Raw genomic sequence first — 15,587 nt, forward strand, 5'->3', positions numbered from 1 at the left:
CTCTCAGGGAGCTTACATTCTAGTCAGAGAGACAAAGTCAGACAAACGAGTAAACACAGTGTTCTGGAACAGCAGGGAGTGTAGGAGAGCGGGAGACTGGGTGGTGTGATTCAACAGCAACTTCAGGGGGGCTCCCGAGAGACTGCGGAGAAGGCACACCCAAGCTGAGACGTGAGTGGAGGGTGAAGATCGGGGAGGCAAGGACAAGTCCAGAGGTGGGCAAACGAGACGGCAAAGAACGGACAGGTGAGCGGGGCTGCACTGTGGTGGTGGAGGAGGGCACCGGTGCCCAGGGTGAAGTGACCAGGAGCAGGGCAGGGCACGTGCCCACAGGGTGCTGGGGGAGAGTGGGAGGCCAGGCGGCTGCAAGGCGCTCTGACGAGGGTGCGGGTGGCCAGGGGGAGCCCGGGTGTCCGGCCACCACAGCGGGGTGGATGCTGGCCGGTGGGGCGGAGGGCTCATAGCCCGGCCACGGCCGGGGGGGAGGAGGGCTCATGGCCCGGCCACGGCCGGGGGGGAGGGGTTTCAGTTGGCTGTCCTTTGGGGCAACGGCGGGGGGAGGGTTGGCTGAGGCTCGGGACTCACCGGGATGTGGGGGAGCAGGGCGAGGTGGGGAGAGGGGACGTGGGGGTGGGGAGGTCAGGACGGGCAGATGCCCCCAGCAGCTCAGGGTCCAGGATATAAATCTCGTCCTGTGCGATCTCGGTCACGTAGTTGAGGTGTTCCTACAGGGTTGGGGGGGAAGGTCGGGCTGAGGGTCAGGGCCCTGCAGGGCAGCCGATGGGGGGTGCAGGCGGACGCCAGGCCAGCAGACCTGGAGAAGCCGCGGCCATGAGGTGGAACACTGATGGGGCAGCCAGGCCTGTGGCCCTGCCAGCCCCCACCCCACCCCACCCTATCCTCTCCCTTCCTGCCCCGGATCCCCTGACCTCACACAGGGGGCCCCCAGCTTGCAGCCCCTTCCCACGGCTAAGCCTTTACCAGGTGCCCCGGCCTCTGACCCAAAGCACCTTTCTTTTAGTGTCTGGCTGGAAGACGCCTGTGCTTTGAGGCTCCCCCACAACCCAACCCCGCGAGCCCAGCTTCCCACTGTCAGCACCATCCCTGTGCACTGCCCATCGGCGGACACGGGTGTGCCCGGCCATGCAGGGCGGCCAAGCAGGACAAGTGACATGGGGGCCCGGAGCCAGCGGTTTTCGGAGCAGACCTCGAGTGCTTACCTGGGCCCTGTCGATTCTGTAGAAGCGGCTGGCAGTGGTGGCTGTGGGGAGAGGGCTAGCTGAGGAAGGTGGCCCCCTATCCAGGCCCGGGTCTCCAGCCACCCCACCCAGGACTGCCAAGGGACGGGGCGGGACCTGGCCCTTCAGGGGCCACTCACCATCGAGGAAGCACCACTTGGGGGACAGTTTCTGGCACATCGGGGACTGGGCTCCAGCACCTTCGGGCTCCTGGCAAGAGAGGCAGAGGCCAGGGCTGAAGGCCACCAGAACCTGGGCCGGCGGGGCCCTGTGGGCAGGCCCTGGCCCCACCCCTCACCTGCCGGAGCCTCTCGATGTGAGCGCGGCACAGCTCCAGGTCGCTGTCTCCTGGGACCACCACAGTGCCCAGCGGCACAGCTGCAGGGCAGGGCGGCCATCAGCAGCGGGCTGCACCCCAGCCCGGGCCCCGCCCCACAGCACCCCCTCCCCACCCCGCCTGCCACTCACAAGCCTCTTTGAGCTGCTCCTTGTCGTAGTGCAGGGCCTCGTAGTCGTGCATGCTGACCCTGCTCACCTGGACTCGCAGCTGCTCCGGCACCGGCTGCTGGCTGCAGGCAGGCGACCACGTGGCGCTCGGCAAGTGCCCTGCCCAAGCTGCTGGTCCCCGCCAGGCATCACACCATGTACCACCCCCCGCCCCAGCTGCCCCGGGGTACTGTTAGCCTCCTTCCCAGAGGGAAAAACTGAGGCTGGGGAGGGGCACAGTCTCTGGGGCCCAGGGCACGTGGGCGGGGCCGGGGGACATACTCGCTGTGCAGGGGGGCGGCACTCCGCCGCTTGGCCTTCTGCACCATGGTGGCCTGGTTGCGCAGGGCGATGCGGATGCGCGAGGCTGCGAGCTTGCAGGGCTCGCCGTCCACCTGCACCGGGATGGCTTTGGACGTGGTGAGCAGCACCTCTCGGCACTGCGTCAGCCGCTCGCCGTGCCCGCCCACCTGCAGCGCGGCCTGTGGGCACGGGAGGCTCAGGGTCAGGGGCCAGGGGCCGGCAGGACCGCAGGCTTTCCTTTTCCCAGGCTGGAGAACAAAGTGAGTAATCCCCCACCCGACGGAGAGCAGAGGAGGGTGAGACCCCAGCCAGAGAAAGGAGGTGAGGGTGAATTCTCCAGTCCTGGCCAATGAAAAGGAATTTGGTGACCCCCTTCCATTATTTTTATTTATTGTTTTATATTTATCTGGCTGCTTTGGGTCTCAGTTTTGTCACACATGCTTAGTTGCCCTGAGACATGTGGGAACTTAGGTCCCCCCAAAGGGATCAAACTCATGTCCCCTGCATTGCCAAGTGGATTCTTAACCACTGGACCACCAGGGAAGGCGTCCCCTTCCATCTTGGGGCCAGTGCCAGGGGCAAGGCAGGCCTGGGGCTCCAGGTGGGCCCCGTGCTGGCTTACTCACCAGGGAGGTCATGGTAAAGCCGATGACCTCGAGGTAGCCATCGTCGTGCCGCTGGGGCTCAAAGTCATGGTGCTCCCCAGGGTGGCCCCAGGGCATGGTGCCCGCACAGTACCTGGAGGGGAGGGCACAGCCATGGGCTTCAGAGGACAGGCGTGCAGGACAGGGACAGCAGGGCCCACCCAACGCCCTCCCCTCCTCACCTGGGGATGTTCAAGAAAACAATGCACTGGGGTTTCAGGTCCTGAATCTTGGGGGTCAGGTCAGTCCCATCACACTGCAGGCAGGAACAGGCGGACGGGGTTGAGGGCATATGCACCCAGGGGGTATCCCTCCCGCTGGACCCACCCACCCCTGCCTGCGGGCACAGTCCACTCACCACCACGCGGATGTGCTTGGCCAAGTCCTTGGAGCTGCCCATCAGGAAGTCGGAGAAGGCTGTCTGTGGGAGACACAGGGCGTCACCATCTGGTAACAGGGCATGTCCTTCCCGCTGCCGTACAGGGGTCCTGAGGCCTGGTGGACATGGGTGGGTGGGGGCATGGGTGGGAGAACGGGTGGGCGTGGCAACGGCTGGGTGCAGCGGCAGGCCCCAGACTCACCCCGGCGTAGAACATCTTATTCCGGAAGCGGCTGTTGAACTTCTCCGGGTTGGCCTCTGGGTGGTGACAAGAAATAGGGGACAGTCAGCTGCTCTGAGCCTGTTGGGGCTTTCCAATCTGGGCTCGGGCGGGATGGCTGATGACGGACGAAAGCCTTGTACTGGCAGGGGCAAGGTCTGGCCATCTCGGGGCCCCTCCTGGGCTCCCCCCCGACCACCACCCGCGGGTGGCCTCCTCAGCAAAGACGCGCCCACCTCGAGACTCGTGGAACTCCAGGGTGACGTGGGCGTCAAAGCCCAGGCTGAAGTAGTTGTTGAAGACATCCAGAGGCAGCTGGAGGAGGGCCAAGGGACAGGAATGAGGGGCTCTAGCATGCACCCTGCACCTCCCCACAGCCACCTCTGCAGAAAGGGGGCCTCGGCCCAGCCTTCTCAGCTCCTGGGGAGCCCCGTCAAGCGCCTGCACAGCAAAGCAGCCTATGCCCAGCTGGCTTCTCTTCCCAGGCCTTGCCCGCCCCCAACACACGACTCCTCCCTGACGGGCCTCACACGCGCCAGGCCTGGCTCTGTGCACTGCTGAGAACCAGTGCACAGCTGTAGCAAGGCACCTCGATGGTGCCTGGCTGTAGCAGGTGCTTAGTAAGATGTACCGAGAGGCTGCAGACAACTCTCTTGTGAGCTGAGGACTACCATTCCCTCTTCCCAAGGAGAGGCCGAAGTCTGGTGACACAAAGACTTGCCCCAGATCCCAGACACCCCCGGCTCTCCCCCACAGTTGACCCACCCGGTCGGTGGCCCCCTCGTCTCGCTCCTCGGGCCCCGCCTCAGGGTTGGGCTCTGCACGGAGGTCCCAGCGGTCCAGCTGTACCACGTTGCCCTCCTCCACGTGGGACAGGATCTTGGACACAGGCTCGTCGGTGTAACCCTGGGGTGGGGGGGTGGGGGGGCGGGAACTGAGCTCCTCTGGGGTCTGGGCCTCCCCTGGTACCCCGCCCCCCTCCATCCCTGGCTCCCTGCCCCGTCCATGGGCGCTCACCCCGCCCCAGTTGAGGGTGCGGGCCAAGTCATTGCCAGTGCCCAGGGGCAGGATGGCGACTGGCGGCGGCGGCTTCAAGCGCAGTTGGTCCAGCGTGGAGAGGATCCAGCCGACCTGGAGGAGCAGGGCAGAGCGGGCCAGGTCGGTGCGGGCCAGGTCAGCGCGGGCGCCCCGGCAGCCCGGCTTTTCGGGCCGTGAGGACTCACCGTGCCGTCACCCCCGCAGGCCAGGATCCGCAGGTTGTGCACCCGGCGATACATCTCCAGCCTGGGGTCAGAGGGCGGGAACGGGGTCAGAGGGGTCAGGACCGGTGAGCTGCGCCCCGAGAGCGCGCCAGGCCAGCCCTCGCCACCGCCCCCACAGAGCCCTGACAGGTACTTACGCCTCCCTGGGGCCCCCCTGGCTCAGGTCAAAGACTTGCCGGGGATTCAGATACCAGAGGAAGGACTGGATGATCTTGGCACCCTGTGGGAGACCAGGAGCCGACAGGGAAGCGGGGAGGCAGTTAGGGTGGAGGGCTGAGGTGGGGAGAAGTGCGTGGGCCCAGGAAGAGGCAAGAGGCGGAGGCAGAGGTGACTTTCTCCGCATCCCTGGGAGAAAGGGGTGGGGCCAAAGCCGACCTGGGAACACCTGCTGGGGGGAGGGGCTGAGCTACACCCCACCCCGCCCCAAGGCTCTCAGAGGAGACTGGAGGCTGTGCGTACCTGGTTGCCCCCACTCTTGGGGTTCACGAACACCAGCAGGGGCTTCATGAGGGGGGACGGGGTAGGCCTGATGATGAAGGGTCTCCAGCGGCCCTCCTTGGAGACAGAGAGAGCCCGTAAGGCTGGTTCCCGCCCTGGGGGACCCTCACCCTGTTCTCCGCGCCCCGGGTGCCCCCGTGAGTATCACTGCAGGGTCAGACCTCACAGTGGGCCTGGCCCCAGAGGAGGACCTGGACCTCTCCCCCTGCTTGGGGGCCCCAGAGCCCAGACTGACCCAGCGACGGCCGCATCGTTAGCTCCAGCAGGGGGGAGGGCCTCAGTGTCCCAAGAAACAGGCCCCCCTCTCCTGTTCCCCTCCGGCTGCCCGCCTGGTCCCTGGTCTAACCTCAGGCCCTTTCTTGCTAGACTTCCTCTTGAATGATGCTCTTTTTTTCTTCTTGCTGGCTTTGAGGGTGTTCTGCGAGGGAAGTGGAGGTGTGGGTGACAAGATGGTTGGGGCTGGGGTGGCTGGCAGACCCTGGGGGTCGGGGTTTCCTGGCGCAGGTGGGACTCACCTGGGGCCTGCGGGCCCGGAGGATCCAGGTAGGGGGGATGACCACAGCGGCGTGGACCCCCAGGGAGCACGGCTCCTCGATCTGCTGCAGCATGAAGCAGGACACCTTACTGTGGTACTGGAGGGGGTGGGGGGGGTGGCGGGGGGCCGTGGCTGAGCTGGGCCTGGCCGAGACCTGCAGCCCGCACCCTGCACAGCCCACGGGACAGCCGGCCGGCAGGGGAGTGGCAGCCGGCTGCCCGCCTTCAGCCCGCGCCCCGCGCAGCCCAGGGGACAGCCGGCCGGCAGGGGAGTGGCAGCCAGCTGCCCGCCTGCAGCTCGCACCCTGCACAGCCCAGGGGACAGCCGGCCAGCAGGGGAGTGGCACTCACTGCTTGCTTGCACCAGGAGCAGCTGATGGCCACAATCTCCTTGCTGTGGAAAGTGAACTTCTGCTGGAAGCCCTGGGGGGCAGAGGGTGGTGAGGGTCCCTGGGGCTGGGCCCAGAGCAGCAGGCCCAGCCCATTCCTGCCTCTCCGCCCAGGGCAACTGAGCACTCTTTTTTTTTTTTTTTTTTAAAGAAAAGAACTATAAAAGGAGTCCCTAGAGTCATGGGGGCTGAGCCAGGCTGGGTCTCTGAAGTTAACTGCACCATCTGCTGGAAAGGGGTCCATAGATAACTCCTGCCTAACTCCAGTCCCTCCCTCCCAACCCAGGCTCTCAAAACTCTGTGCAGTAACCATCACAGTCATTCCCTGTTCGTCCTACACTATTTATCGCAGGGCCTACTGTGCCTGACATGCTGGACACTCAGGGTGGATGGAGGGAGGAGGGACAAGGCCCCTAGATCTCTCAGAGCCTGAACTTACTGGGGGGTGGGTGGGGGGGACAAGACAGGTCAGTGAAACCTGGGCTGCTGTGGGCTATGCTCGCACCCAGTGGGCCCTCAATGTGCATTGGCTGAACTAGCGAGGGAAAAAGCCTCCACGCTTCTTGAAGGGCTTGCTCACAGCTTCCAAGCAGTCCAGACACACTGCTCTCGGAGGAGGAGGCTTTCCTCCCTGCTCTCCCGCTCTGCCCAGGGACCTGGGCGTTCTGGGACTGAGCGGGCACGGCAGACAGAGAGAGTGGGCCCAGGACTCTGCCCGCGGTCAGGGACGGACGGGCCACACGTGGCAGTGCGGGGGTCGCCGGGACCAGGGCCAGCTTGCTTGGGCGGAGCCTCACCTTCCCGCAGTGCCGACACTTGCCGTCCTGGCGTCGCCGGTGTACCCAGTGGTGCCGCACGAAGGTTGGCTGGCGGACGAGAGGAGCGGCACTGGGCTGAGTGCCGGGCGGAAGCCCAGCAATGCTCTGGAGTCACTGCCGAGGGGCCCGCTCGGGAAACCTGGGGCCCTAACTACCCCGGGCACTTACCTCACGGACGTTCCTGGAGCCCGATTCACGGAAGGATGGCTTACAGCGGAAATTTATCTGTGAAACACGCAGTGACCACCAAAACGTCAGAACCGCCCTTTGTGGGGTCAGGCACATGGCCACCCCCTTCAGAAGGTGTCACTCGGGAGGCATCTCACAAAGGAGGGAGAGGCCCCCCCAGCATCCTGGGGGTCCTGAGAACACCAGACACCTCTTCTCAGAGGCCCTCTGGCATCCCTCCTCCTCTCCACTAGCCAGAAGGAAGCTCCCTTCCACTGCCCAGTCTTCTGGGATGAGGGAGACAGCAAGTTCTGTATCCGTCTTCCCTGCTAAAAGGCAGCAAGGCTGACCCGTCCTGTACTCTTCCTCGCCCTCCAGCTCTCCCAACTTAGGCACCTGCAGGCAACCCAGCCCATGCTTGTGGACTGGTCCCTGGAGACCGTCAGCCCATTTGTGGAGTCCTGGTTTATCACCTTAGGGGCTGGTGTGACGGATCTACAGGACTTGGGGCTACAGGCGTCTCTCTTTTCCTCAGAGCCCCTGCTTCAGCCCTAGGAAAACTGTAGGGAAAGTTCACTGTATGAGTTGAGGAGTAGGGGAAGCCATCTGCGTCAGCCTCGTTCAAGCCATTCCTAGTCCTACAGTATTTCTCTTACGCTGGTCTTGGTTTCTGCTGGTGGGGAGTCCTACGGGGCCACGGCAGCCCCCCAATCCCTGGGCCTGGACCCACTCACCCAGCTGTCCTTCTCCCTCCCTCCCTAGAAGCGGGGGGCCCAGACGCGCCCCTAGCTGCAGCCGCGTGGACAATGGTCCCTGGGTAAAGGTCTTTACAGCTCTCCTCCTCTCCACTAGTGGAGGGGACAGGGCCGGGCTTCAGGGCCCACACAGGACTGGCCCAGACAGAGCTGAGGTACAAAGGCTCAGCCCCTTCTAAGTATTAGTTTGGGAACTGATAAAAATGGCATCTCAGCCAGCATTCATGACTTCATCTTGTCTAGTAATAGTCTTATGAACCTCACTCTGTGCCAGGCTTGTTCTGGGCAGCAGGGACACAGCAGCAAATGAAGGGGGAGCCAGGATGCAAACGCAGGCACTGCCGCTCCAGGGTCCTTGGTTTTTTCACCACTACACACACTGAGGCACCCCTGGCCGGTGTTGTTTGTGTGACATGAACACGCGTGTATAGAGACCTGTGTAGGAGTGCCGTGAGGGCTTCAGCACCCTGAGGGGGAGGGGCAGGAAAGCCTGAACAGCCACGCTCACCTTCTCAAGCTGCTCAATGCAGGGCGTGTGGACCACAATCTTGCAGGCTGCACACTTTCTCCGGGACACTGATTTCTGCTGCGGGAAACAGAAGGTCCCTGAGGCACCGGCCTCAGGGTGCCGCCCCACGCCTGCCCCGGCACAGCTGCTCTGGGAGAGCATTGTCGAGCCCCCGTCCTGGCTTCAGGACCCAGTCCCGTTCCTCTGGCCGCCGGGGGGCAGCCCCCTGCAGGGCGGCTCAGGCGAGAGCCCCGTTCCCACCTTCCCCTGGAAGTGCCTGCCTACAGGGTTCGAGACCCGGCTCCACCACCAGGGGGCGGCGTGCCGCACCGCGCTCACTCACCAGCATCTTGGCTACGCAGTACTGCTCTCCGACGTAGCAGAAGTCCCCGGACACGTTGGTCTCAAACCAGATGTGTTCCCCATACGTCGCCGACTCCTGGAGGACGGGACGAGCACACTCGGTGCACACCTGCTCTGCCCCCAACCCTCTCCCAAGACAAACCTGCTCCAGCCCCCACAATCTACCTCCCTGCATCCTGCTTTCCCCCCTGCTGTCTGTTGGGCTTAAGGCTTGGCTCAAACACGGCCTCCTGGTTAGTGCAAACCTGCTGCGCCCCATCTACTGTCCCTCTCCCAAGACAAACCTGCTCCAGCCCCCAAAATCTACTTCGCTGCATCCTGTTTTCACCACTGTTGGCTTCAAGGCTTGGATCTGCCCTGACGCCACAGGTCCATGGGCTTCCCTTGCAGCCGCCCACAGTACTTCTGACCCCCAGCGGGGAGCTGGTCCCCATAGACCCCTCCCAGCTCCAGGCCACTCACACTCCAGTCCACGGTGCTCCGGATCTGCCGCTCAGGCTCGCTGCATGGGGCCCCAGGAGCAGGAGGAGGGGGTGCCAGGTGCTGGAGGCCCGACTTGGTGATGGCTTTCCTGCGGAGGAGGAGACGGCTGAGGCCAGCTGGGCGCGCAGCGCCTCTGCTTCCTTCCTCTCGCCTGGGATCTCTGCCTTCACCTTGACCTCAACCCCAGGTCAAGGCAGGGAGGGCAGAGGAGGCTCCCAGGAGAACCCCCGCCCCCTCCCGCCCAGCTCTGAGAGGATCCCTGAGGAGACTGGACTCTCCTCGCTGCCCTGCTGGCTTCCGAGCCTGGCCCAGAGCTGCTGCCGAGCTGGGGACCCTCAGGCCAGCCCCCCAGAGGTCACACCACTGCCCTGCTGGCTGCAGCTATACCTACGCAAGCAGGGCACTCCAGGTCTGGGGTCCGGCTGACTTGCGCCGCAGGGCTACCTGGCGCCGGCGGGACAGCGGGCGCATGTGGGCGGGCATCCCGAGGCTGGCTGCAGTACCCGAGGCTCTTCGACCCCCTGGGCTGGGGTTCTGGCCCACGGGCCACGGCTGGCTGAGGCGCCGGTAGTGACCGTGCAGGCCCCAGAGCCCGTGGTCTTTCACCACGTCTGCGGGCAGCAGGTGGGAGGAGGCCCGGCGCCTGCGCCAGTGCGGAACGGGCAGCAGGGGCAGCGTGCCGCGGGGCAGCAGTGGGGATGGCCCTGGGGTCCTGGTGCCCGGCTGGGCGGTGCTCGGTAACGCGACCCTCACATCCTCATTCTGCAAGCCCTCCCCCTCTTCCATGCCCACGAGCCCAGCCAACAGCAGGGGTGCCACCAAAAGCTGGGGCCCCACCACGGCTGGCTGCGGCGGGGTGGGCACCTCCTCCACGGCAAAGCGGGGATTGCAGGCGGGGGGTGCGGTGCTGGAGCGCCGGCGGCGGCCAGGGCGCGGGGCCCCCACCCCGCAGCCCAGGAGACAGCCCTGGAGCTGCGCGCTAGAGCGCCGCCGCTGTGCCAGCGAGGAGGAGGCCTGCCCCGCGGGCGAGCGGCGCCGGGCCTTGCTTGTGGGCAGCCCCACGCTGCTGGGCCGCCGCGGCCCCTCCCCTGGGCCAGGCGCCTTCCGCTGGAAGTGTCTCTTAATGAAGGTCTCCATGGCAGGGGCAGGTGGGTGGCTGTTGAGCACAGAGACCAGGAGCGTCAGGAGCCGGGCCAGGCCAGGCTCCATCCCAGGCCCAGGAGCCCAGTCTCAGCCTCTGCCCTTGGAGAAGGGACACTTGGGAGGAAATGGGGATATTCTGTGGCCTCTGAGCCCCTTAAACGGGGTGGCTGGGGTACCAGAAGACCCAGCAGGGAGCCCACACTCATCGCTGTTGGACGCCCTGGTGCTCCCCAATTCCACCCCCCTGCAGCCGCAGGAGCACTGGGGAGTGGGGCTGCCAGCTACCCTTCTGGGTTCCCCTGTCCAGGTACCAAGATCCACAAAGCTCTGGCCTTAAGGACTTCCAAGTCCCTTGCCTGAAGCTGATGGAAAGGAAGAGAGAAAGGAAGCTGGGAGCCTGGAGTCAACCTAGACAGACTGTGGGGCTGTTGTTTAGCTGCTCAGCCTTGTGTGACTTTGCGACCCCATGGACTGCAGCACACCAGGCTTCCCTGTCCTTTATCATCTCCTGAAGCTTGCTCAAATTCATGTCCGTTGAGTCGGTGGTGCCATCCAACCATCTCATCCTGCCTTCTATCTTTCCCAGCATCAGGGTCTTTTCTAATGAGTCAGCTCTTTGCATCTCGTGGTCCAAGTATTGGACCTTCAGCTTCAGTATCACTCCTTCCAATGAATATTCAGGATTGATTTCCACAATCGATCACAGAAAACTAACCAAACTGATTACATGGATCACAGCCTTCTCTAGCTCAATGAAACTATAAGCCATGCTGTGTGGGGCCACCCAAGGCGGATGGGTCATGGTGGAGAGTTCTGACAAAACATGGTCCACTGTGGAAGGGGGAATGGCAAACCACTTCAGTATTCTTGCCTTGAGAACCCCATGAACAGTGTGAAAAGGCAAATAGATAGGACACTGAGGATCTGAGGGCAAGGTTTTTCCTCTCCTTGGGCAGGTTAGGCTTCGGTGTCCCTTCCTGGGACACTGCAGAAACCAAGCCATGGTAAGAAAATGAGGCTCTCTGAAGGGAAATTCAGCCCTGCCATGACCCCCAGACTTGGGGCCAGGTTGAGAGTGGCCCCAGAAAGGGAGAGGATCTGACATCTGCCTCGCGGGTGGAAGGCCGCTTGGAGCTCACCCCACCCCCCTGCCTGAGAACTGGAGAGACAGCTGCACAGGGCGGGGAAAGAAGCCGCCGGAGGGACTTTGTGTGGGAAGCTGCAAGAGCCGCCAGAGCGCCTCTGGGCTCTGTGGGTGCGCTCTGGCTCTGAGGGGCTGATGGTAAGCACTTCCCAGGCCTCACCTTTCTGAAGAGGCCCAGGATGGACAACCCGTGTGTGACAGTGCTGGACGATGTCTGAAAACCTTCGTCTGGACGCTGAGGGAGCCCGTGAACTGCACCTTGACCTGGGGGCCAAGACCCGAAGCCCCAACGCTCAGAATCTGAACACTAAGCTACCTGGAGCACCATTCTGCAGGAGTCCCAGGGACCACGCTTGCTCGAGCCATCCTCCCTTGACCTGGTCCGAGCACGGGCTCCAATTCCTTCACCAGCTCGCCCGCCTCGTCGCCCTGTCTACACAGGCCAAGGGGAGCTGGCCTGGTGTGCTTCAAGGGGGCCATGCCTCCAGAGCACTTAAGGACACCTGTGTCCACCATCAGGTACTCCTGGGCTCTGGCGGCCATAGGGAGGTCTGAGTCACAGCCACGGGACCCCTGCCTGGGGCTGACAGGAGAGACACTTCTGTCAGCTGTGGGCCTGACAGCGTGGAGGAAAGGCTTGAGGAATCCGGGCTGGGCTGCATAGCCAGCGCCTCCTCCTCCCCCTCCCACCTTGATTTGCTACTGCCCTGGTTGGCTTCCCTGGTGGCTCAGAAGGTAAAGCGTCTGCCTGCAATGCGGGAGACCCGGGTTTGATCCCTGGGTCTGACCCCTGGGTCAGGAAGATCCCCAGGAGAGGAAATGGCGGCCCACTCCAGTACTCGTGCCTGGAAAATCCATGGACAGAGGAGCCTGGTAGGTTACAGTCCATGGGGTTGCAAAGAGTCAGACATGACTGAGTGACTTCACTTCACTTGGGGGTCCGGGCAGGCAGCATTAGACCAGGGCCTTGGATAGGTGCAGGAATACTGACATGCAGGCAGCCATGCCTGCAGAAGCAGTGTTGGGGGCTGCCGGGCTCCAGGGCTCGCTGTTTACGATCTGCCAGCCTCTGCAGGTGACAGGGAGGAGGGCAGAAGAGCTCCTGGTTTCCTCCTAAAATCAGTGAGTGCCCACACACGTCAGGCAGGATTTGCTGAGTGCCCACACACGTCAGGCAGGATACTAAGTCCTTGGCAAACATGTGCACCGTTTTATAAACCACAGCACCCTAAAGAATAGATACTGTATCATTCCTGGCTCCTGAAGAGAGACGGAGGAGATAACCAGCCCAAGGTGCACAGCTAGTCCTGGGGAGCCGGGGCTGGAACCCATCTCGACCCGAGGCAAAGCCTGTTCTGAGTTAGGACTAAGGTGCCTTAATGGCAACAGTGGTCCTTACCCACCGCGCACTACGTGACAGCGCTTTCACTCATCATCTCCTTTGAGCCTACCTCCCTCCCCTGGGGCAGGTTACAGAGAGGAAGAAACCAGCTTGAGATCAGGCCCAGGCTCCAGGGTCACACGGCTGGCCACGGGCAGGAGCGGGACCTGAACTCAGGTCCGCCTGATGCAGGGTCTGCACTGCAACCAGCCGGAGGAGCCTGGAGGCCCAGCGGCCCGCTGCCGCTGGGACCCTGGCTTGCCAGCTCTGCCCCAGGGTGTCAGCTTTCCCCGCCCGCCTGGTCAGGCCGCCCTGTGACAGCTGCCCAGCCTGGAGGAGATTAGTCACCCGAACACACCGCCTGATTCGAGTGTCACCCAGAAAACAAAGGCCACGGTCACAGGGGTGGGGTGGGGGGGGTGCGGCAGGCGCTCTGTGGGTGGCGGAGAGGGTGGACCCTGCCGGCTGCCTGACCCGCGCCTGCGACAAGAAGGGCTGGGGTGGCGGAGAGGCCTCGCGGCTCACCTGCCACAGGACACGGGGGCGACTCAGAAGGGCTCCCTGCGCACCTGGGTCCCCGCCGGGCCTGGCCCCGTGGTCTCCCCAGTGGCCTGGTGGGGCGGTCACCACCAGCAGGGGCGGGCCGGGCAGGGCCAGGCCGGTGCCGTGTGACCTCACGCAAAGCTGCTCCCTCTTGGGCCTCAGTTTCCTTGTCGGTCGGTCGGAGGAGGCCGTCAGCTGGCTGATCTGACGGTTTATGACATGCTGTCCTCTAAGGCGACCACGCCTCTGCACTCCGACACCCCCTCCCCCCAGGCCCAGGCTTCCTGTTCCTCTGGTCGCCATAGAAACCTCTGTCCTCTGGTCAGCAAAGGCCTGACTCCTGACTTCCTATCTCGGCCCAGGCCTCTCCTGGGTCTGCTCTGAGGCCCTGCCGGCTCTCAGGCCTGTCCTCTGGACTCTGCACCGTCTCAGGACTCTCAGGAGAGTCTCAGGACTCTCCTCCGCCTGCGCCTGCAGCCTCTTCCCATGGCACAGCCCTGGGCGGCAGCTTCCTCTCACCTCACGCTCTGTCAGCTTCCACACACCACACTCAGTATGTGTAAAGGTCACCGGAGGAGGCCCCACAGGGTTCTGACGCCAACAGCGGAGCAAAAATGGCTGCCCTCAGCCTCCTGGTCGGGGGCCCGGCGGGGGAAGCCTGTCACACCCGAAGGGGATGGGCTGGGAAAGGACTCGGGGGCCCCGTCGACGTCCAGCTGGCTGCTAGGAGCCTGGGGAGGAGGACAAGGGATGCTGTGGGGAGACGGGCTCAGTGGTGGCTGGCTGGGCACCCTTGGTGAACAGCAGACAGTGCGGCTGCAGGTGGCTAGGCTCAGGCAGCTGCCGGGGGTGAGTGGACACAAGTGCCCCAGCTCCACCGGCTGCTGGCTAGAAAGACCAGGACTCCTGATCGCCCAGTTAGACTGGTGCACGCTATGTTAGCTTCAAGCTTTGGAATCCTGTATCTGCCACTGCTTTCCTGGGCTGATCAACTAACCTTTTGGAGTCTCACTTTTCTCCTCTGCAAAACAGGGCTGAAACGACCTAGTCCAGAGGCTTTGACATGAGAGAGGTTCAGATGACATAACGGTACGAAGTACCTGATAACAGCTGACAGAGAGGAGGGGCTTGGCAGGGCCTACATCCACAGCAGACACCTGGGCGTGTGGATCATCCACCTACCAGAGTCTGTCTCTGCTTCCAGGTGGCTCAGTGGTAAAGAACGCGCCAGCCAAAGCAGGAGACGTAAGAAACGTGGGTTCGATCCCTGGGTTGGGAAGATCTGGAGCAGGGCATGGCAACCCACTCCAGTATTCTTGCCTGCAGAATCCCATGGATGGAGGAGCCTGGTGGACTATAGTCCATGGAGTCATCAAAAGTCAGATACAACTGAGCATGCACGCACGGTGCAGGTAGGAGCCCAGAAAGGGAAGCAGGAATAGCCAGGATGGCCACCACCCATCATATGAGGAACACAGCTTGGCAGCCTGGGCTGCGTGGGGGGTCTGCTCATGCTGGGACGAATGCCCTCTGCCCCTGGCACCAGACCGGGCCCCCAGTGACTGCTCTGCCTCCCGGGGTGCTCGCACAGGCCACCCTGTGGGATTCAGCCAGAGCGCCCATTCCACTCTGAGTGGGCCCCCCGCCCCGTGTCCTGCCGAGGCTGGCAACGGTGCACAACGGTCATCTCCAGCAGCCCCACAGCAGGGCCTGCAGGTCAGAAGCCGCCTTGGCGACTCTGCTCCCACAGCGCTGAGGCTGAGGTCGAGGGAAGGGGGTGGGGACTGCTGGAAGTGGGGCCTGCCTGGGGGCTGCTGAGGCAGGGTGCCCAGGCCTCCACTCACTAAGAAGAGACTGCCAAAACCAAACCGAAGCAAACTTCACAGTGCGAGAGGTGGGCCAGGGCTGCGTGGTACGGGGGGCGACTAGGCCAGTCATGTTTACCACGACGGGGTCTGCCCTGGCTCAGGGACAGCAGCTCAGACCCCCACCCCTTCCCGTTCCCTTTCCATCAGCTCCAGGAGCCTGGTTTGGGGACAGCGGTGCCTGGGGGACCCTCCCCCCACAATCCCACCCCGACAGGTCCAAGAGGGTTAGGAAGCAGAAGGCAAGGGAGGGTTGAGGGAAGCCCCTTTGACCTGATCTGGAAGGCAGGGTGGCAGGCGGAGCGGGCGGGTGGGGGCCGGGGTCCCCGTGGGCAGGCGAGCCCCGCTGCACCGCTGCAGCGCCAGCTCCGGGCTGCCGGCCTCCGGCTGAGCAAGTCCTAGTTTGGAGAGCAAGCTGCTGAGGCTGCTCCTCTGCCCCCTCCCCCTCCCAACCCTCCTCCCC

At 63.7% G+C, this 15,587-nt stretch overlaps 1 protein-coding gene across 14 annotated transcripts in view; it reads right to left on the bottom strand.

The window, feature by feature from the left end:
- The window catches only part of DGKZ (diacylglycerol kinase zeta), a 44,864-nt gene that overhangs the window by 4,081 nt on the left and 25,196 nt on the right, over window positions 1-15,587 (bottom strand). For 3 of the 14 annotated variants that reach the window (XM_044929201.1, XM_025266118.1, XM_044929202.1), the window contains exons 1-26: window positions 11,496-11,599; window positions 9,440-10,204; window positions 9,028-9,136; window positions 8,546-8,641; window positions 8,203-8,280; window positions 6,940-6,996; window positions 6,751-6,819; window positions 5,916-5,987; window positions 5,546-5,662; window positions 5,377-5,448; window positions 4,992-5,087; window positions 4,670-4,752; window positions 4,494-4,554; window positions 4,288-4,401; window positions 4,036-4,176; window positions 3,507-3,585; window positions 3,253-3,308; window positions 3,030-3,092; window positions 2,854-2,927; window positions 2,654-2,765; window positions 2,007-2,206; window positions 1,707-1,807; window positions 1,537-1,616; window positions 1,379-1,448; window positions 1,221-1,261; window positions 586-725 (exon numbers count right to left, since the gene is read on the bottom strand). In XM_044929201.1, the coding sequence (XP_044785136.1) occupies window positions 586-725; window positions 1,221-1,261; window positions 1,379-1,448; window positions 1,537-1,616; window positions 1,707-1,807; window positions 2,007-2,206; window positions 2,654-2,765; window positions 2,854-2,927; window positions 3,030-3,092; window positions 3,253-3,308; window positions 3,507-3,585; window positions 4,036-4,176; window positions 4,288-4,401; window positions 4,494-4,554; window positions 4,670-4,752; window positions 4,992-5,087; window positions 5,377-5,448; window positions 5,546-5,662; window positions 5,916-5,987; window positions 6,751-6,819; window positions 6,940-6,996; window positions 8,203-8,280; window positions 8,546-8,641; window positions 9,028-9,136; window positions 9,440-10,185 (2,927 nt within the window). In that variant the 5' untranslated portion in view covers window positions 10,186-10,204; window positions 11,496-11,599. Of the gene's footprint in view, window positions 1-585; window positions 726-1,220; window positions 1,262-1,378; window positions 1,449-1,536; window positions 1,617-1,706; window positions 1,808-2,006; window positions 2,207-2,653; window positions 2,766-2,853; window positions 2,928-3,029; window positions 3,093-3,252; window positions 3,309-3,506; window positions 3,586-4,035; window positions 4,177-4,287; window positions 4,402-4,493; window positions 4,555-4,669; window positions 4,753-4,991; window positions 5,088-5,376; window positions 5,449-5,545; window positions 5,663-5,915; window positions 5,988-6,750; window positions 6,820-6,939; window positions 6,997-8,202; window positions 8,281-8,545; window positions 8,642-9,027; window positions 9,137-9,439; window positions 10,689-11,495; window positions 12,063-13,241; window positions 13,760-15,397; window positions 15,514-15,587 lie in introns of those variants that run through there. The other 11 variants (XM_025266124.2, XM_025266126.1, XM_025266127.2 and 8 more) reach the window with 8 other exon arrangements.

This window comes from Bubalus bubalis, chromosome 16, assembly GCF_019923935.1.
Source record: "Bubalus bubalis isolate 160015118507 breed Murrah chromosome 16, NDDB_SH_1, whole genome shotgun sequence".
NCBI classification, from domain to species: domain Eukaryota; kingdom Metazoa; phylum Chordata; class Mammalia; order Artiodactyla; family Bovidae; genus Bubalus; species Bubalus bubalis.